General features: G+C 43.1%; 2 protein-coding genes across 3 annotated transcripts in view; one reads left to right on the plus strand and one right to left on the minus strand.

The window, feature by feature from the left end:
• The window catches only part of Lrp2bp (LRP2 binding protein), a 40,068-nt gene extending 30,052 nt beyond the window's left edge, over positions 1–10,016 (plus strand). For both annotated transcript variants that reach the window (XM_026786969.1, XM_005362576.2), the window contains 5 exons: positions 3,193–3,335; positions 3,413–3,518; positions 5,558–5,781; positions 7,702–7,876; positions 9,665–10,016. In XM_026786969.1, coding sequence (XP_026642770.1) covers positions 3,193–3,335; positions 3,413–3,518; positions 5,558–5,781; positions 7,702–7,876; positions 9,665–9,730 — 714 coding nt within the window. In that variant the 3' untranslated portion in view covers positions 9,731–10,016. The remainder of the gene's footprint in view (positions 1–3,192; positions 3,336–3,412; positions 3,519–5,557; positions 5,782–7,701; positions 7,877–9,664) is intronic.
• A 4,067-nt stretch (positions 10,017–14,083) lies between these two features.
• Snx25 (sorting nexin 25) overlaps positions 14,084–21,004 on the minus strand; it is an 80,659-nt gene continuing 73,738 nt past the window's right edge. The window contains exons 13-16 of the mRNA XM_005362650.3: positions 19,490–19,556; positions 16,055–16,236; positions 15,332–15,432; positions 14,084–14,750 (exon numbers count right to left, since the gene is read on the minus strand). Coding sequence (XP_005362707.1) covers positions 14,670–14,750; positions 15,332–15,432; positions 16,055–16,236; positions 19,490–19,556 — 431 coding nt within the window. The 3' untranslated portion in view covers positions 14,084–14,669. The remainder of the gene's footprint in view (positions 14,751–15,331; positions 15,433–16,054; positions 16,237–19,489; positions 19,557–21,004) is intronic.

Genomic DNA, 21,004 nt, shown 5'->3' on the forward strand with positions numbered 1-21,004 from the left:
GGGAGGAAGAAGAGGGAGGGAAGGAGGGAGGGAGGGAGGGAGGGAGAGGACACGGGAGCTTTGGAGAGGGAGAGAAGGAGAGGTAGAGGGATGAAAATTTTTGGAAAAAGTACATATTTCATTCTAACTTCTATGCCCTCACAACTCCCTCAAAGTTTGCTTGCAAGCTAAACACTGTGAAAAGGGTATAAAGATAAAAGAGAGGTATTTTATCGATTCTCAGGTTATTTTTGGAACTACATGAAAGAGAGCTTGACCATCTTTCGCCACCCCACTCCCAATAAAACCCTCCATAATAGGAGTAAGGTAAAAGTTGTTGACAACCATGATTTTGCATAAATCTTTCAATGGAAAATAATGATTCAATCTGGGCAAGACATAATGAGCAAAATTTACAGGCTGTGGAAACTACACCAAAGTAAACTAGATTAGTCTTGAAAACTACGATTAGAAGGGAACAGGAAAGTTCTATGAATCCCAGGTGACACACACACACATGCACACATACACGCATGCATACACACATGTACACATGAACACACACATACACAAATACACACACACTACTTTTCTTGGCTCACATCACAGCCAAACTGCTGAAAATCAAAGATAAAGTATGGAAACTAAGAAGGGAAAAGGGACATTGTAGGCAGACACTGCCTACAATGGGGAATCCCACACCAGGACTTCAGTCTGGGACCTGACCACTCATGAGAACGGAAGGAAAGCCAGATGACTGTGGAATGACACATGTACAGCATGTGGCTTGTGGTTTCAGATGATATTCAGATAATAGTTAAGGCATGACCATGGTTGCCTAGGGGACATGGAGTGTAGGCAGGGGACACTGGAGGTGCCCTGTATATGACAATTAACTCTCTGGCTGAAGCACATGGTTTTTCTTTCCTCATGGTCACTAAGTCAGATCAAACATTGGAATGACACGAGGAAACCTAAACCCAGAGCCAAAGCCTTCCTGCAGGTGTTAGGATGTGACCTGTGGCAAGGAAAATGAGAGATCTAGAAAAGTGGTGGGTTCTATGAACTATGAAGCAGTTACTTTTATAATTATCTAAGTAGATACTCTATGTATCTTTCTATAAATAGGGTAGAGATGAGAGGGAAAAAGAGAAAACAAAGCCAGCTCCATCTTTGAGCATTATAATATGTTTAATATTATAATATATTGGAACATTTAGTATGTTACCTTCCCTAAAGAGAGCCTCATGGAACCACAGAGTTTAGGCACAGGAAGTAAAAGAAGTGGAGGAAGGAGAATTTGGGGATTTTATTGCCAACTAGACCATTTCAGTTGAGAGAGCAACTGGAGTAGAGGGGAGGCTGCAAAGGGCATTGTGGAGTTGAGAATAGGTGGGAAGACAGATAACTGGATCCAACTGTGACAGCTGAAGTTACCAACTAAACTCAAGGGTCCAAATAGACCTCTGCTGCTGAGTTCAGCTATGGCCTTCAGTGGCCTTAGCTTTAGGCTGTTGGCTAAGTCCTCCTGCCCCAGGTGAAAATGGATGCTGCTTGTCCACCTACCTCTTCCCAAATACCTGGCAGCTACTTTCCAAATTGCCCACACAGAGCCTTATATGAATTATAAATGTTAAGCCAATAGCTTAGGCTTATTACTAATTTGCTCTTACATATTCCTTATTTACACATGGCAGTACCTTTATTAGCATGGCACATTCATTGCCTGTTCCCTCTTTTCCTGACTGGTGACTCCTGATTCTGTCCTTCTCCTTTCCATCATCCTTAGTTTGCTTGTTCACCTATACTTCCTGCCTGGCTAATGGTCAGCCTGGCTACCGACCAATCAACATTTTATTACATCAATTTAATTGGCAAATCTTTATAGTGTACAAGAGGATCATTCCACAGCAGTCAGAATTAGCACTCAGCCCAAGAAAACAAACTGGGGGCCATGGGCAGCATTTGAAATAACAAATATTGGTTGAGCAACCAAAGGGCATTGCATTGACACTGGGATTGTGGAACACCATTCAGAAGAGTTACATTCAAGTGGAGGCTTAAATGATGACAGAGAAACGAAAGAGAGAAAGTCAGAACAAGATGTTTGCTCCGGAGATCTGGAAATGTCTTGGCATTGTGGTGTGTGGAACAGAAAGGAAGCTACCCAATGCCAGGAATTCATTGTCTTGGTTTAGCTAACAGGAGTCATTTCTGAAGATTAGTAAAGCCATGGGATGGACAGAGTTTCTGGACTGGAAAAGGTCAGGGAGCAGATTCGGAGCCACAGGCAATTGGCTGAGGAACTGCCACACCTTAGGTAACTTTTGGGTAGCTTTCTATGAGAATGCCTTAGTGATGCTCTTTTATTTTGACTTTCAAAAATGATTTTACTTTTAATTGCACTGTATGCGCACATGCACATGTGAGTGCAGGTACCTATAGGAGTCATAAGTGAGCAGTGAATATCCTGGAGCTGGAGTCACAGGGAGTTAGGAGCCACCAACTTGGGTGCTAAGAATCAAACTAGAGCCGGGCGATGGTGGCGCACGCCTTTAATCCCAGCACTCGGGAGGCAGAGGCAGGCGGATCTCTGTGAGTTCGAGGCCAGCCTGGTCTACAAGAGCTAGTTCCAGGACCGGAATCAAAACAGCTACGGAGAAACCCTGTCTCGAAAAAAAAAAAAATCAAACTAGAGTCCTCTACCAAAACAACATGGGTGTATGCACACCCACACCCATAACATAACACACATAGAGGTCAGAGGAGAGCTCCTTTTCTACTATGTGGATTCCAGGATCAAACGTGGGCTATCAGGCTTCTTCACAAAACCTCCCCTTACTCAGAGAAGATGTTTTGTCACTCGTAGTTAGAATGCAAACTGTGTCACAGTACTGATGCCACATGAAGGTTGGCATTTTAGACATCTTGTCACTAAGGAACACACTCAGTAGAATGCGGGCTAGAGAAGGTAGTGTAAGATATTCACTCCGCAGCTTCCAGGAATGCCTATCAGCACACAATCTAAACAACCTTTCTCTCCTTGCCTCCCCCTGAAAACCCATAATAAACATACTCCTAAGTATAGATCTGTGATCTTTTACACACGTGATAAACTTGAACACTTTACACTATAGGAAGAAAGACATTCCATTTGAGCTAAACTAAAGACTAGTGTTTTGTTTGTTTGTTTGTTCTTTTCCTTTGTGGAAGGAAAAAGGAGTGAACTATATGAAGAAAATCCTCGATTCTCCATGCCCCCAGACAGTACACTTAAAATTCGCTGCTGCTTACAACCTTGGAAGAGCTTATTTTGAAGGGAGAGGTGTGAAACGATCGGATGATGAAGCAGAGAGGTAATGGTCTCTGGAAGTAAAACTGCGGGCTTCAAAAGGCTGCAACAAAGAATAACTCCCCTTGTTTTCTCTCTCAGACTCTGGCTGTTTGCTGCAGACAATGGAAACCCAAAAGCCAGTGTGAAGGCGCAAAGTATTCTGGGACTGTATTATTCAATGAAAGAGCCCAAACAGTTAGAAAAGGTAACTTTCTCGTCCCATCTTAAAAAATGTGTTTATTTTGGTACTGGCAAAACCCCAGCCTTGCTAGCGCTCAAATACTGACCTGTATCCCAACCCTCTTCCTTTGAACACTAGCGATATAGCATCTAGATTCATAATCGCTTCGCTGGTTCTTTCCAGAGAAGACACTGTGAAGTACGTGTGTAGACTTGGATATTGCTTACATTTCCTGAACAATGTAGGAGCAGCTCATGCTTTGGGACCCCATCTTTGACTTTCCATCACCACAACAACTTAGTGCTCACCTGTGGAGGTCCAAAAATGTGAGCCTATTTTCACCTTGTCTGAGAGTTTCAGCTTGCTCAAAGTTGTTGACAAGCGTGGCTATACACCCTGACCAGGGTGTGGTTGCTTGGTGTTTTTGACGTTAAGATGGTCCTAAAGGTAGATCCACTCCACCCTAACTAAAGGTTAGAAAATTCAAGTATACTTCCGCTCCTTCTTGTGAATTAAGAGGTTTGACCCAGCGAGTGGCTACCTTCAGGATACTTTGTCTAGGGTGGGTTCACTGCCTACACAACAGAATGCTTTTCTCGTGAATTAATGGCTTGATGGCTCACATATTAAAGCAGGTAACTGTTCTGGTTGTCCTTTGTATCAGTTAAAGTGGTCTTTTGCCTTCCTTCCCCCCCCCTTGTATTGAGTTATAAAAGTATATGGAAAATTAAATGTTGGAATTTTTCAGTATTCACTGGAACTCCCTCCTGGTACTACTGTCCTGTGTTTCTCTTTTATTATGTTCGCTCTTCTCTTCTTCCTCCTCACTCACTTTTCTACCCTCCAAACCCCTACTCTGGTGAGTGCTGGTATACTTGTTGAAATTGGTCTCCGACACTCACCTCATTGCAGCCAAGAAGCAGACATCCTCCTGGCCCTGATGCTATTGGCTGGTATCAGGTTCAACCCCCTTAATCTCCTTTGGAAACCCCTCACAATGAAATCCAGAACTGTGCTTCACTGCATCGGGATTTCTTACCCAACCCAACCGACAGTCAAGATTAACCATCAAAAGTCTGAGAGCTCGGCTCCACCCTTTCCAGCATGTACAGCTGTTGCTGTCCCTGCTTCTACCAAAGGAGATTATGGGTACGAAAATCTGGCGTCTGCTAAAAAACGTTAAACCAACAAAGCACAGCACTGCAAAAAGTAAAAGAAAAGGCACACTCCTGAAATAATGGTCGGAACCTTTGAAGCTTAAGTAAAGAGATGCTTCCTCTGATTTGAGAAAGCACAAAATGACACTGGCGAGAACACATACCAGGAATTAAAAGTTATAGCCACTGGATTTCTGTGACAGTAGTCTCATGACAATAATTGGAAGGAAATCCTACAATGAGAAGGAAATGTAGGGCTACTGGTCAGTGCAGGGTTAAGGGCAAATTCCTAAGAGGCAGATAACAGCCAGGGATGTTCTGCTGATCCTCAGCATCTACTCCTAATGTCTTTACATCAGATTCAGAGCGGTAGGTCATGTGATAGTTAATCTGGCTGTAGAATCACGGAGGAGTGAAGCCTCTGGGCTTATGTGTGTGTGGGGGGGGACTATCTAGGTTAAGGTGTGGTGGGAAGACCTGTTTTTAATGTGGGTGGCACTATCTTTCCCCTAGATTCTCAGGTCACACAAGAAACAAAAAGGCCGGGCCAGTGAGATGGCTCACAGTTATGTATTCTTGCCACCAAGCCTGATGGCCTGAGATTGAGCCTCAGAACCCACATGAGAAAGGAGAGAACCGACTGTCACAGATCACATGCACACACACAATAAATGAATACATGTCAAAAGATAAAAACATGAATACTCTTTTGCCACGAACAATGCTGGCCTGTGACACTCACTTCAGCACTTCCAAGCCCGCGGGTTCCACACCCATGTAAATACAGCCAAGGGCAACTGTACAGCTGGAGACCTGTCACCTAACCACGCCTCTAGAACTTTTACTTTCTAGAACCCCCTCGTAATCTCACCCTGCAGATAACAAAATGAAATTGTGATTTCTCAGGCATTTTTCTGGCATTCGGAAGCTTGTGGCAATGGGAATCTGGAGTCCCAGGGTGCACTTGGTCTCATGTACTTTTACGGTCAGGGAATCCACCAGAACACGGAGGCCGCCCTGCAGTGCTTACGGGAAGCAGCGGAACGAGGGAATGTCTACGCCCAGGGGACTCTCGTGGAGTACTATTACAAGATGAAGTTTTTTACCAAGTGCGTTGCGTTTTCCAAAAGGCGAGTGTCTTGGGTTTGTTTTGCGTTGCTATGCCACCACCACAGATGGTTTATAACGAAGAGACATTGTTTCTCACATTTCTGGAGCCCACAAGTCTGAGATCAAAGTTTTGAGAAGTTCAGTTGGCTGATGAGGCCTGCATTTCTCCAGAGGTGGGGTGTCGTGTCCTCATATTCAGGGTGTCAAAGGGAACCCCCCCCCCAAAAAAAAAGGCTGTGTGCAGCCTTCTATATCTGGGCCTTAGTCTCATGAATGAGGCAGGCCCTTGTGACCTAAACACCTCTGAATTTTGTGACAGTGGAAATACATGAATGTTTCAGGGGACACATTCAAGCCACAATAACACTTGAGTAGTAAGTAGAGGGGTTTCCAAGTACTTGATGTTATGCCAGATCTGCCCAACAAAACTTTTTTCAGGGTTGAAATGACAAGTACCCAATGACCTTAAATACCCTCCTGCCACTGCGCCCTGAAAATTTAAACCAGTTAAGATTCAAGTGAATAGCCAGTGTGGCTACTTCTGCCCATACTGAAAAGGGCAATTCTATGCCATTCACCTTCAGGATTTCAGAGGCATCAGCTGAAGTGAGTTTCTCACGATAAACTGACACATTGGAAACGCCTAGGAAGAAATCTTCATCTCTTCCTATACTCCTCAGTCCCGTACTTCCATTACTGTGTAGTTGAAATAAAGCTTCACGACCGCGGTATTGTTCGGCTTACACCGCGTCTTAGGAATTCTTCGGAAACTCTTCTGAATCCATAAGGCTCCATTCTGTTGCCTACATATATTTATCCGTGCTGTACAAACGTGGAGACGGACCCAGACAAACAGTCCACGGTGCTCTAGAGTGCCCACCAGACTGTGGGTGAGCTGTCCATAGTCCCAGACATGTGCCCATCCCCCCACCCCACGGAGGACCAGACATGGAGAGTTTCTCCCTTCCCCTCCCGGACATCTTAGCTTCCGGGCAGCAGGCCATTGAAGGAACCACCTCTGGTATTCCCAGGCAGTGCCCATCCTAAGATTTTGAACAGTTCTTAGGATGTTTAACATCCTAAGATTTTAAACATGAAGCTGACCAGGTGTCCTTCTCACACACATCCACGTATTTGTGTATAGTTTGCAAAGGGTGGCTTCTTTCCTACCGAACATTTTTTTTTTCAAGAAAAATCTGCAAATTTCTTACAGTGTTAAGGTGGGCCTGTGTGATGACTGTAAGGCTGATGTTTCCTTGTATGAACCAAGGGTGCCATGTTTTACAGCAGCTTGGACCCTGGGAGGAAAGGACAGACACGAGTTAAATAAAATACAGTTGGGGGAGGGATGTGGTTCTGCTACCTCCTCAACCTGGAACCTCAGTGTTTTGTGCTGGCTGAAGGTCCTGGAGGGAACAGTCTCCAGCTGCAAACATCTGGGAGGAGGAAGCCGCAGCTGCTAGTCTTTGCACACACTTCAGTCGCTTTGCCATATCTTTCCAGCCTGGCCCAATGGGTAACAGTTTTATCAATTGTCCCATGGGCCCGAGTCCTTGGAGTTTCTAGCATGGTTGTGCCCATGTCAAAATACACATTCCCTCATGACTTCACTCAGTTGGGGCTTCCTCTGCTCCCTGCACAAGGGAATACAGGGTTCTTTTTTATCCCCTACTCAATTTATCCACAAGATGATGATATTCTTAAAATATTAATGAGCACAAAATTTCTTTGATGGCTGATCCCTACTAGTGTCCCCACCAGGAAGCTATGGTCTAAGTTTGTCCCTGCCTGCTATTAGCACATTGTATTGCATAACTTCACCCCACAGCAAACTTCTCAAAAGGGTAGTAGCAACATTTTGAGCAGAGAATTCCCACAGATGGATCTGTGAAAACATAAACCATGACTGATATCCTCTTCAATCTTTCATGTCCCTTCAGGATAGCAGACTACGATGAGGTTCACGACATCCCCATGATAGCGCACGTCACAGACTGTCTCCCAGAGTTTATCAGCAAAGGTATGGCCATGGCCTCTTTCTACTACGCACGGTGTCTCCAGCTTGGCTTGGGCATCACGAAAGATGAAGCATCTGCCAGGCTCTATTACTCTAAGGTAAGTTTGGGGATGATCTAGAAACTGACCTAACTGGAAACCATTGCCTTTTCACTGTGCAGAAAACCTGCCTATGGTTAGTCGCTGGTTATTAAGCTCAGATGATAAAAGTCCCATTTTGATGTAAACTAGTCTCCTTAAATTTGCTGCCACCTGCACCTTTAGGGCCTAAATGTTTGGGCCTTCAGCAAAATCAAAACCAAAACCAAAAAACGATTAAACCTACACCTCCATTCCAGTATTGTAATTAAATGTACATCTTAAAGCAGCGCACCCAGGAGAAAGTTTCATGACTATAAGGTCATCAGTAATCAGTAACCCTCTCTCCTTCCTCTCCCATTTGAATCCACATGGTCACTTTCAGATCTGAGATTTCGGTGGGTCTGGGGAAGGGGGACGTTGCAGTGAATTTTTTAAAAACTGTGTGTGCTTTATGCTCCTATGTCCATGACATTCTTGAGCACACGTTAGAATGGCGTCATAATTAACTCTGTATGTGGTTCTGTGGTCATAAGTCTTGCTGTGTTCCAGGCTGACCTGGAACTCACGGCAATCCTGCCACTGTGGAATCCGAAGATTCTGGAATGAGAGGCTAGTACCAGGCCTTATTTTAGAAGAAGTAATTCATAGTCTCTGGGAGTGGGATACCACCGTACCTGCCAAAGCTCAGCTACTGTGTTGGAAACAGCTTTCCAAAGTAACAAACACAATGGATGTCTGAGGTTTTTACCACCACACCTTTCTTTCCATATGAGAAATGAGTGTGAGCAAAGGAACTTTTCTAAAAATATAAACCTTTTTGCACCATGCTAATCTCCAAACCAATGCAACTTCGTGTTCTAGATCTGGGGGAACATCTAGTTTAAAGGACCCAGTATTTGGTATAAACACTCTACAAGGGCAGTAAACAATCAGCAATATGAGAATGGTTTTCTACCTGCTGGGGATGAGAACCCCATTGCTGTGCACCAGCCTAGACGTAGACACAGTATCAGTGAGCCCACGCGATACTATGGGAGGTGCTGACGAAGAGGCAGCAAGCTAGTGACGCCATATGAGGTTTATGTTTCATGGAGAGCCAAACATGGCGGCATCCTGACAGTGGTGGTCACTGAATCGAGAGTGTCCTGCACAAAGGAACTGTGGCGGGGAGGGAGGGGACTTGGAGCTACACCAAAGGAAGGCAGTAAGATGGCAGAAGCCCAGACGTCAGTCCAGGGACACTTGTCTGGTGGCAGCTCACTCTTAGAGACATGGCCCCTTGGGTATCTCTAAGCAATGTGCATTCTCATAGATCCCACAATGTTTCTAAAGTATGTGGAGGGAAATTTCAGCTCAGTGCAAGGAAGAATCTTTTGACTTCACCATCTCAGAACAAATACAGAGGTTTTTTCTTAGAAGATAAATTCTAGCCGAGAATAAGAAGCTAAGCAAATAGTGTAAGACCAACGTCCTCGGCACTGAAGAGACAATTGCTGCTCCAAATGGTGCCAGGTAGCAGATAATCTCTGATGTTCCTGCCAAACACTTGACCTTCTAGAATCACGCACCCTATCACGATGTAGGCATAATAAGACTGTGTGTTTTAAAACTGAATTATAATAGATTCTGTTGTTCACATATATAACAGCTTGAGACCAAAAGTGATTTCTATTTCTCTTGTTTTAATAATTCTTTAGTTTTAATTTTAAAATTGTGTGTGTGTGTATGTGTGTGTATTTTTAAAGCAAAGTACTAAGCAGTGAGAGTTTGTCAGATACCCGACTCTCTTCTCTCTCCACTTTGAAGGCTTGCCGTCTGAACCCTGCGCTGGCAGATGAGCTTCACTGCCTGCTTATTCGCCAAAGGATTTAGACCACAATGCGTTTCAACAGAGACCGCCCATCCTAACCGGAAACAGCGTGCACATGCTCACAGCAGCTATGGCTGCTGTTTTCTACACCCCCATTCTATTATCCGGGGTATTTTACAGAAACGTCTCCTTCATTCTTCTGGAATTTGTACAAACCAAACTTTAGACACCAATCGAATTGCTGGAAAGAGTCCTCAGAGGGCCACCTCTTAGCCTAGAGTGGCCCGGACCGCCCTGAGTTTGAAATAATGCCAAGAGCAAGTGCCCCCTTGCCTTATTAAACAGTGTCTGGAACGACTTAGTAAGATTGAGTTTTGTGCTTTCCAAAGTACACGTGCTGCCGACTTAGTTAAAAACGTAATTTAAAAGCTTAATTATTTACATTTTCTTTGGCATTTGTTTAATTTTATGAATTTTGATAATTTAAAAATGTTATTGAGTCATCTGAAACTTTTCACAAAATTAAATGAAGGCCAAAAACAATTTAAAGATTAGACTTCCAAACCATTTTTTGTAGAAAGTGTATAGTGTTTTATAACTTATTAAAAGATTCTTACAGATAACTGGCTAAGTTGTAAATTTTTTAAAAAAATGGATTTAAGAAATTACTTAGCATCATGTCCCTCCAAATGTTCCCTCAAAGATCTTAATTAAATGAGCAAAACCCATCATGATCTCTGACAAATATAAGAATTACAGCAATATGCTTTCCTTTGTATTCATTTTCTACATTTATTTTAAATCTTAGAAACACTTCTATACAAGATAAAATATGGAAAAAATATAAAAATCATTAACCAAAGGACTACATCTAAATACCGTTTTGTAATCCAGCCTGAGAATGCTATATGAATTATGCTTTAGGTTAGCACACAAAGATGTGAATTCCATAAATGTGTTGCTATACTTTGTTCTCATTCCTTTGCCCCTACTGCCCTCCCTCCCTGGAGTCCCCACAGCTACCTCTTCCTTCTCCAGTTTGTCTCGTGTGTGTGTGTGTGTGTGTGTGTGTGTGTGTGTGTGTGTGTGAGAGAGAGAGAGAGAGAGAGAGAGAGAGAGAGACAGACAGACAGACAGACAGACAGACAGACCAGGTTTACCTAACAGCCTTGTCTGGCCTTCGTAGACTAGGCTGGCCTCAAACTCTCAAAGATCCTCCTGCTTCTGCTTCCCAAGAGCTGGGATTAAAGGCATGCGCTACCACCACCTGGCCCCTCTCCTTCCTTATCACATATTTTCTATGACTTATTTCCCACCTCTCTTACGATCCCTTCCTCTTCCTGTTGATTCTCTATTTTCATGAGCTATAAACACAGACACAGAAATACAAACATTGCTCTACACACACACACACACACGCATACACAAGCACACACACATGCACACGCGCAGACCGCAGACACACACAGACTTTCAGATCTCAGTTCCACATGAGAAAAAAACCGTTTGCTCTTCAGAGTCTTATTTCATTTTACATAACGACTTCCAGTTCCATCTGTTTTCCTGACAAAGTATTTCATTTTTCATTACGGCTGCATCAAATCCCGTTGCAATTGTTTCACATTTTCTCCATCCATTCATCTGTTAATGGACATCTAAGCGGGCTGCACTTCCTCACCACTGGAGATGGTGGACACTTACCTTGGTAGGGTGCTGACCCACATCATTTAGGAACACACCCAGGAGTGGTATAGCTGGGCAATGTGGTAGTTCTTTTAGCCCATCTACTTGGTTGGGTGATTCTGATTTTTAGTGTTTAATTTTTGCAGTTTTTTTATACATATCATAGATATTAAGGATACTATTAGTTGGTAATTATTTCCCATTTTGTAGACTGTCTTCACTCTAATGACTGTCTCCCTAAGTATGCAGAAATTCCTAAATACTTAGGAAATAAATTAGCCCACTTTTTCCATATATTGGTGGTCTAAATATTGTGTCAAAATTAAATTAGGCTAGGTGGCGATTGGGAGGCAGAGGCATGAGGATCTCTTTTGAGCTTGAGGTAGGCCAGGTATAAGAAGAAAGACATTTTAATTAGCAGCAGGACTGTCTTAGTGTCAGTGAAACCTACCAAAGAAAACGTCACAGTGAAAACCAAGGCCCACCTGCTTTAGATTGTGTAGTGATGTGCCATGCACCACACCCCTGTGTCTGCGCTCTGTGCGCTGGCACCCAGTTCGCGAGCTTTGGGCAAGGGGGATGGAGGTTAAAATACACAGACACACACAGACAGACAGCGACATGGTTCATCCTTGAATTCCCCAAGAATGCCCCCTTTATTGTGTTCAGGGGCAGATTATACAGAGATAGCCACCCCCCAGCCAAACCCACCAGAAACCACTCTCCTGCCCTCAGGAACTCCTGAAGGTCTCCTGCTCAGAGCAGCTGTAGGCACTCAGATCGGGGGGGGGGGGGGGGAACAAGTTGTTTACAAGAAATTCAGGATCTGGGGTCTCACTGCTCCCAACTGTGATATGTTTGTGAAATTGTATTAAAAACAATATGTCTTGAAGATACCTTAATGCCTGCCTTTTGGCAGTATATTAGCTGGTATGACTTTTAGAAATTTCAATGTCATTTTCTTTTGAAAAATTAAAATTTATTTTATGTGTATGGGTGTTCTGCCTACTTGTATGTCTGTACACCACACACACACACACACACACACACACACACACACACACACACGAGACTGGTGCTGGGGGAAGCCAGAAGAGGGTGACAGATCCTCTAGAGCTGGAGGTATGGATGGTTGTAACCCCATGTGGGTGCTAGAAATAGAACTGGGGTCCTCTGGAAGTTCAGCTGCTGCTCTTAACCACTGAGCCACACAATGTCATCTACAATGGCGGATAAATAAAAACAAATCTGTTAGTGGTGAGAAAATGGAATTTCTATGTGATAGCATCTGCTAGAGCGTCTGTAGAATGAAAAGCCTGGCCTTGGTTCTATACTCAAGTACACGAATTGAACTTTGTTTTTATATAAAGAGAAGAAATAGTTATTCACTCCTGCATTCTATACGAAAGTTACAGACTTTAACCAACCCTGGAAATGAGGACTTCCCCTCTGCGACCATTTCATCATGTCATTCATCTATGTCCTGGCAATGCTTGAGCATGCACGGGCAGCCCGTTTATGGCGGTTTTCCAATTGTTCCTATCCTGGGCAGTCCTAGATGCTTGTGTTATTGTCATACCCAAGGTACCACAGACTCCCTTTATCTTGTCTGTCTAATGTTTGGGGGGCCTTCCTCCTCGCCCTAGCCCGTGCACAAGGACACGTGCTCAACTATGTTCATAGCGGCTTTGTTTGTCATAGCCAGAACCTGGAAACAACCTAAATGCCCCTCGACCGAAGAATGGATAAGGAAAATGTGTTACATTTACACAATGGAGTACTACACAGCAGAAAAGAATAATGACATCTTGAAATTTGCTGGCAAATGGATGAAGCTAGAAAACATCATATTGAGTGAGGTAACCCAGACCCAGAAAGATAATTATCATCTGTACTCACTCATACGTGGTTTTTAAACATAAAGCAAAAAAAAAAAAACAGCCTACAATTCACAATCCCAGAGAACCTTGACAACAATAAAGATCCTAAGAGACATACAGAGATCTAATTGACATGGGAAGTAGAAAAAGACAAGTTCTCCTCAGTAAACTGGGAGCTTGGGGACCATGGGAGAGGGAAAAGGAAGAGAGGGGAGCAGAGAAAAATGTATAGCTGAATAAAATCAATAAAAAAAAGAAATTAAAAAAATAGCCAACCTCAGTTTTGTCTGAAGTCTCAAATACCATTTTAGTCGGAACCAAGGGGCTGGGGAGCTGTAACTAGAAGACAATGAGACTCGTGCTGTTTAATCGTCCATCTTTCAGACCCGGGTCTCATCAAGAACTTGTTCATTACGAGCCATTAGTACGATAAACCTATATGACTTGAATATATTTTTCTTTTGTTCAGATTGCAGCTTTGCCCTGTTTTCAGTATTTCTAGAAACCAGAGGAAGGATAGTGCATGATGCTGCTACTGCCTAACACAGTGACAAAGTGACAAATAATGGAAAAGCCCAGGAACACCGAGTCAGCGTCCATGGTCCCACTGACAACAAGGACACAATCCAGACCCTGGGCCTCACCCAATGCCCTGGGAGTGCACAAGATTTAGGCAGCTTCCCTCTTCTGCTTCCCTGTCTTGGAGCTCATATTTCCCCAGTTCAGCTCACTTCTCATCTCCCCACTGCCTCACCAATTTGGCCTCTTTTGTGCACCACAACTCAGGCAGCGCACTCTGCACTGTCTTGCAGAAGTTCTCAGAGGGCAATGCTTTCTAAGGAAAGGCTCCCGACAAATCCACCGTAGGCGCACCAGTGTCCACGCTATTGCTCTTTCTCTGACACAAGCTCAATGCCTTCCAGCACTGTGATTCATTTTTAAATTTTATTGCTTCAAATGCTTCAAACTATGGGAAATCTTTGGTAAAAATAAAGACAATAGAATTTTCACAAACACTTTACACCGAGCATCGCGCTATTCTTCAATACACGAGAAACAGGAATGTTCAGAGTTCTCAGCAAGGAGATTAACTGTATAATATTCAGAGTTTGTCATTTAACAGCAAAACTGTTCTCATAGATATTTAAAATATTTCCTATGTTCTTATCACATATTAACATTTGTATTTCAATCAGCAAATTGAGCTTTAGAGTATTTACATCATTTCAGTAAAAACCAGTAAGCATCAGTTTGCTTTTCTACTGCCTACCACAGCATCAGTCTGTCTCCCTCCAATTCCGCTTCTTTCACATGAAACTAGAGGGAGGCACGAAAATAAAAGTCAGTGTGGTTCTTGTTGGGCCCTCTGTGGAAAAGAGGAAAATGTTTCATGTCTATTATTACACAGACATTTCTCTGGTGGTTGGTGTGTGCGATCTCAGACTTGACCAGCTTTGAATTGATCCAAGTGTGTTCGCAGCTCGGGACACAGCTCGGCCAGCAGCAGCTCCATCAGTACCTGTCCCACGGAGGAAAAGCAGAGAAGGGGCCGGGTGAGGGTTTACTCAGAATCTGTGCTCTAAGATTATTCTCAGTAAACGAGGGGCTTTCAAAAGAGTTCAGACAACAGAAACTCCATTTATTTCAGTGGTCTATTAGACACATCCAACTGTCTGTGACATTTAATATTGGTGTTTTTCCTCTGGTTTAGCTTTTTTTTTCGGGGGGGGGGGTGTCATGAGCCCACACTGGCCTCTACCTCCTGAGTACTTGGATTATAGGCATGTACTACCACACCTGCCTGATACTGGTAATTCTAATCAGAAAAGGTTTCCTTTGCCAAAATAACAAAACCTCGAAGTCATGCGGAGACACTGAATCAGAAGTCTCGGAGAACTCCGCGTGTGCGAAGAGGATGCTATGTCCCCTTTATGCTTCTTCATCAAATGGGAGGAGAGGCAAAAATGAAGCAGAAAAAACCAGGCTCCGAATTATAAGTCAGAAAAGTATTGAAAATTTGAAGGATTAAGAGTTATCCTAATTTGCTAACAGAAACATAAAATCCAAAAACAAAAGTCCCCTGCGGGCTGGCTTACTCACATACAGCAGGTGCTTATTGGCTCTTGTTTCTTGCAGTGCCTTGAATATTTTTATTATACCATGGCGGGCATTTTGCTGTCCAACAAGGCTCTGAAGTGTATCTGGGAAAAGAAAGTTTTGTACGTTTTAGTCCACTGCTGAGAGATGAACTCAGGGCCTGGCACATGTTGGGTGTGTTTGTTACTTTCCCTGTTGTCAATGATAAAATACTCTTGACAAAGCCACAGAGAGATAAGGAGCTTATTTTGGCTCACACTTTGAGGTGCAGTCAAGCACGGAGAGGAATTTACATCTGGAGCCTGAGGAGGCTGCTCATGTTGTCTCCACAGTCAGGAGCCAGAGAGCAGGGGATGGATGCAGGTGCTCAGCTCACTTTCTCCTTCTGATTCAGACAGGACCTCACCCCGGGGGAGAGGACCACTTATGATAAGGTGGGTCTCCTACCTGGATTAACCTAAAACAGATAATCTCCCCAGGCACTCAGAGGCGTGTCTCTCAGGGACTCTTTTTACCAGTGGGCATTTATGAAGACTATAATTTTAGCATTTGCTACTTTTAGTAATTAAAATAAATGTGTTTTAAGCACATTTCTAAAGTTTCATGGTAAACTTTAAGCACTAAATGTGTTCTTCAGGGTCTTCTCAGCAGATGGGAAGCGTCCTCCAGGGAGGCACAGGGCACGGGCCCGAAGTGCTAAGTTCTTCTCTCTCGCCAAGGCCTCACCTGGAATGTTCTCGAGCAGTTTCTGCTGTGCTCTTTGTTTCGTCTCCTGACTTTGTGCTTCGCTTCTGATTCTAGTTGGCGGCGCCAATACTCCGTTGGGCCAAAAAGCATCCCGGAAGGTATTGATGTAGTAAACCAACATTTGCTCACTGAATATCCAGTTCACTGTATCCCGGATTTGTCTTTTAAAAGAAAAAATATTGCTTGAATGAAGTTTTGAAAAAAGGTCTACTCTATTCTCAGAAGGCGTTCATCAATGGGTAGGTTAGGATCTAAAAGTTAGACGAATAAACTAATTACTTTTAAACCTTGGCTATGAAGGCTATTGTTCACTTTGGCAATACTGGATGACCAACTCATTCCTGGGGTTCACATGTTCACATATTTTTCTGTTTTGTTTTCTTTCTTTATTGTTTGAGAATTTCATATACACACACAATATGGGTTCTGCATTTTTCAGTGGCACCCACTTTTCCAAATGTTTGACTTCCCATCAGGATAGACAAGAACAGAGGACTGAGACGCATCCAAATCCACCCCCATACATTGATCATTTCTCTGGGAAGCTTATAAACCAGAAACACAAGCCCACTTCCTCAGCCTAAGAAACACCCCTTGGGACCTCAAGTCCTGGAAGAGAACCATACTTTATACTGGCCCCTTTGAGTGACCATGGAAGAGAGTCCTGGGAAAATACCCTGACCCAGAGAAAGCACCTAGTGCCCACTGGCTAGGAGCAAAGACACAACAATACCAAGTCAACTCCAAAGGGTTGGGATACTCAGCCTGCCCAGTTATGCAGAAATGATCTTTACATGATTTTCTCTACACAATCCTATTGGTTCAACTTTAACCATTCCCTTAGCCATTGAAAAAGAGCCCGGACTTAGCTGAAAGAGGAGGACATGGAAAGGGAAAGGATCATCCTAGACTCCCTGACCCAGAAGCCCCTGAGATCAAGCCCATGAATAAATAAACAGTAATCAGAAAGCGCTGTAAGCCCCTGAAGTCTCAGATTTTTAAGAGTAAGAAAGGGTTTCAGGACATCTCCAAATGGATGTTCAAAGTCCAACACTTCATACACAGTAATCGGTTAATGTTGGAAATGATTAAACTCTGTGTCAAGCTGCAATGTTAAAATGAAAATCAAACATGACCAAATACTGTGCAATTCGAATCTAAACGAAGAATTAATTTATCTATTTATGAAAAAAAAAAGTCACTGCCAACCTGCCCCACTGCCTGCCTAAGAAAGTTCTCTGGGCCATCAGCAACACATTGGATTTCTGCAGTTTTGCTCTCGATTAACTACTGGTGCTCCATGAAGAAACTTCAACTTGTGACTGAATACTTGGCAATTCTTAGAAAAGAACAGCACCTCAACATTTTCTATCAACCCAGAGCTTTTGAAGCAAACCAAGAGTATGAGACCACGGTTGCTTCCAGACCAGATGCTGACAACACTGCTGCTTACTGTAATCATGTGCCATCTGCAGAAGGAAAAATAGTGCGTACCAGGTGCTCACAATTCCCGGCCTGCTAGCAAACCCAGCGGATGACAGCTGGAAGCTCCCTCCAAGAGGCTCTCAGGCACTGTGCAAACTGCCTGACTACGCACCGCGCACAAGCTCAGCTGCCCACTGCATGAGCCGGCGCCAAAGTCGCTAGAGGAACACGGCAAGTACATGATTCGCTGAATCTGACCAGGAAACACATGAGCGAGCTCAAGTATGAGGGAAAAGAAGGCACCTGGAAATCTCTCTACGGCCTCTCAGTGCTAGTGAAGTTTTCCCAAGACATAAACAATACGTTAAATGGGCTCTTTCTCTGTATAAATGTTAATAACTTAACTATACAAGCCTGTGATGGACGACTTAAACTATGTTTTTTTTAATTCTAGAAATAAAATAGAAGTAAGTATTTGGTGTGACCACCAAGAAAGCACATTCTATGTATAAATCAATATATTAATATGTATTAAAATACATTTATAGTATTTCCTATAAAACTGTATGAATTTACATAATAAAACTATCACATTAACATCTCACCAATGTTCAACAGTAAGTTATTCACTTGGAAAAACAATATTTTCATCTCAAAACTTATTTTACAATACCTAAAACAGTGATTTATTTTTAAAATTCTTAGACATCCACTCACATTTCTGTTCTGCAGAAAATCCTAATGCTAATCTCTTGGAGATCTGTATTTTGCACGGTTATTTAAAAGAAGCTGACAATGGCAGTTGTAAATTCCAGGCACTGGGCTAATGTGAAACAGGAGTCACAGCCTGGAAGCCAGGTTAGTCTATTGTATGAACAGTATACTGGTGACACCTCGGGAAAGTCACGCCAGCTCTCGGTTCTGTCTCCTCACGATGAGAAGCTGAAGTGTTAGATCACCTCTGATAAAGACCGCCTGCACTGTGTGCCCTGACCGCTGCTGATGGCACGCTCTTGCAGCTTCTTAGCAAGTAACGCTGACTGACAGTTCTCACAGCAGACCCAGAGCCTTCACGAACAAATGCCAAACACGGAACACTTGTGTAAACAACTTGAAAACGCCCTGTAGATGATTACATGTAAAAATGCTCTTCTGTAAGTGGAGACTGCAATGCAGGCGAGGATCTAAGAGGGGCTTGTGGTGTTAGTGTGTGACAGACACCGCCTCCACCACGGATGTCCACATGTAAAGAAGAATTAACGCTTTAACACAACTCAACTCTAAAAGTCGATATATGCTTTGTATTTCTCTTCGAGTAATACTTGCCCTCTGGAGAGTATCTTACTTTCACAGCAGCTAAATCATAGCCTGCGATGACAACAGAATACCAAGGCTCTCCGTGATCCAAATGGAACTTCTCCAGAGCAGCCTTCTGACCCTCACTGGCCAGCATGCTGGAGCTAGCAATTTTCTGTCATCTAATTACCATGCATGCTGCAAGAGAAATTCAGAACTCTGCTTCCTCACGCAGCCTCAGAATCATGTCAGAAACAAACACAAAAGAAGGAGACTTTCTGCTCAAAAAGAATTCAATTATTTTGAATGAGGTAACCCAGACACAGAAAGACAATTATCACATGTACTCACTCATAGGTGGTTTTTAAACAGAAAGCAAAGAAAGCCAGCCTACAAACCACAATCCCAGAGAACTTAGACAACAGTGCGGACACTAAGAGAGACTTACATAGATCTAATCTACATGGGACGTAGAAAGTAGAAAAAGACAAGATCTCCTAAGTAGATTGGGAACATGGGGACCTTGGGGGAGGATTGAAGGGGATAGGAGAGGCAGGGAGGGGAGCAGAGAAAAGTGTAGAGCTCAATAAATATCAATAAAAATGTATAAAAAATAAAAAAAAGGAAAAAAATTCAACATTCAGACAAAGGGTAGCAACACATGGATTCAAACATTAATTCTGTACAACTCACTTGTTGATGGTTCTTCCAAAAGTGACCTGAACGAGAGCAATTAATGTTCTTCGCACCCATTTAAACACTAAAAAATAAACCAGAAGAAAATATTTACCACAGGATATTACAAGCATCACAATTTTACAGCTGAACAAAGCATACAGTCTTGCCATTTGATTCTGTCCGAATCTCAGCATCAACCACTGGCTCCACTTCTGGAGACTGGGTATGAGTTAGCAAAGGCCTGCTCACCTGGAGACGGGGTATGAGTTAGCAAAGGCCTGCTCAGGAAACTCTTGACTAAGCTTTCATTTTTCAATAGGCAAATGGAGAAGTGAAATTTAGGAGGATCTCCCCCTCTTTTTCCTTTTATTCTGCCTACTAAAGAGCTGAAATAATACTTTACTTTCTATGCCCTGTGATGTGGGATGCCCCTCTGTATGCTGTGAATATTTTGTATCACCATTGGTTAATAAAGAAACTGATCTGGCCTATTGCAAGGCAGAATAGGCTAGGTGGGAAATCAAGCAGAGACAGGGAGAAAGAAATCAGAGTTGGGGGGGCTGGAGAGATGGCTCAGTGGTTAAGAGCACTGACTGCTCTTCCAGAGGACCTGGGTTCAATTCCCAGCACCCACATGGCAGCTCACAACTGTCTGAAGATCTAGTTCTAGGGGATCTGACACCTTCACACCAATGCACATAAAATAAAGTTAAATAAACCATAAAAATATTTTAAAAAAAAGAAGAAGTCAGAGTTGGGGAGGTGCCAGCAGTCACAGGAGAGGTAAGATGCCAGGGCATTACCAGTAAGCCACGGGGCAAGTGGTGAGGCACAGATTATTAGAAATGGGTTAATATATATGTAGAGTTAACCAGTAAGAAGCCTGAGCCTATGGCCAAACAATTATAATTAATATTACGCCTCTGAATGGTTATGGGACCACAGGGGAGAGAAACTAGTCCAGCAGGATCAGACAGAACAAAGCATAGAGAATTCCAGCTATATTCCTGGGCTGCTGATGGCATGCCAAGCCCCCACAGCAGACAGTGCAGTTAATGTTGTAGGCTTCTGCTTCCAGTTTTCTAACAGTTCTCAATAAGAAATGTCTGTATGCAAATGCTGACAGACATGACCAGCTATGAGTGAAGCGATGGTCTAACTTCCCCTCTGAGTTCTCGAGTCTGTTCAACACTGTACTTTTTATCTTATGTGTGGGGGGCAAGAAAGGAAAACAGTGAAGACCACAGTCCTGAATAATACGGGAATTCCTTTCCTGCAACCCTTTCCAGAGCAGCTGGGCATACATCAGGCTCCTCAACTGGAAGAGGATGAGATTGAAGAGAGCTGGTATTCCTCCATCCCTAAAGGTGTTTTCTGTGCACGAGGGCTTCTGCCCATCACAACTTTTATTACTATCACAGAGACATTTCATAGGTGTAGAATATCAATGTAAACAAAAGAAGGCAAAAAATTGGTGATATTTTTATCTTCATAAATTTGAATACAAACTAATTTTCTAAATTTGTATTT

Source organism: Microtus ochrogaster, linkage group LG7_11, assembly GCF_000317375.1.
Source record: "Microtus ochrogaster isolate Prairie Vole_2 linkage group LG7_11, MicOch1.0, whole genome shotgun sequence".
In the NCBI taxonomy this organism is placed as follows: domain Eukaryota; kingdom Metazoa; phylum Chordata; class Mammalia; order Rodentia; family Cricetidae; genus Microtus; species Microtus ochrogaster.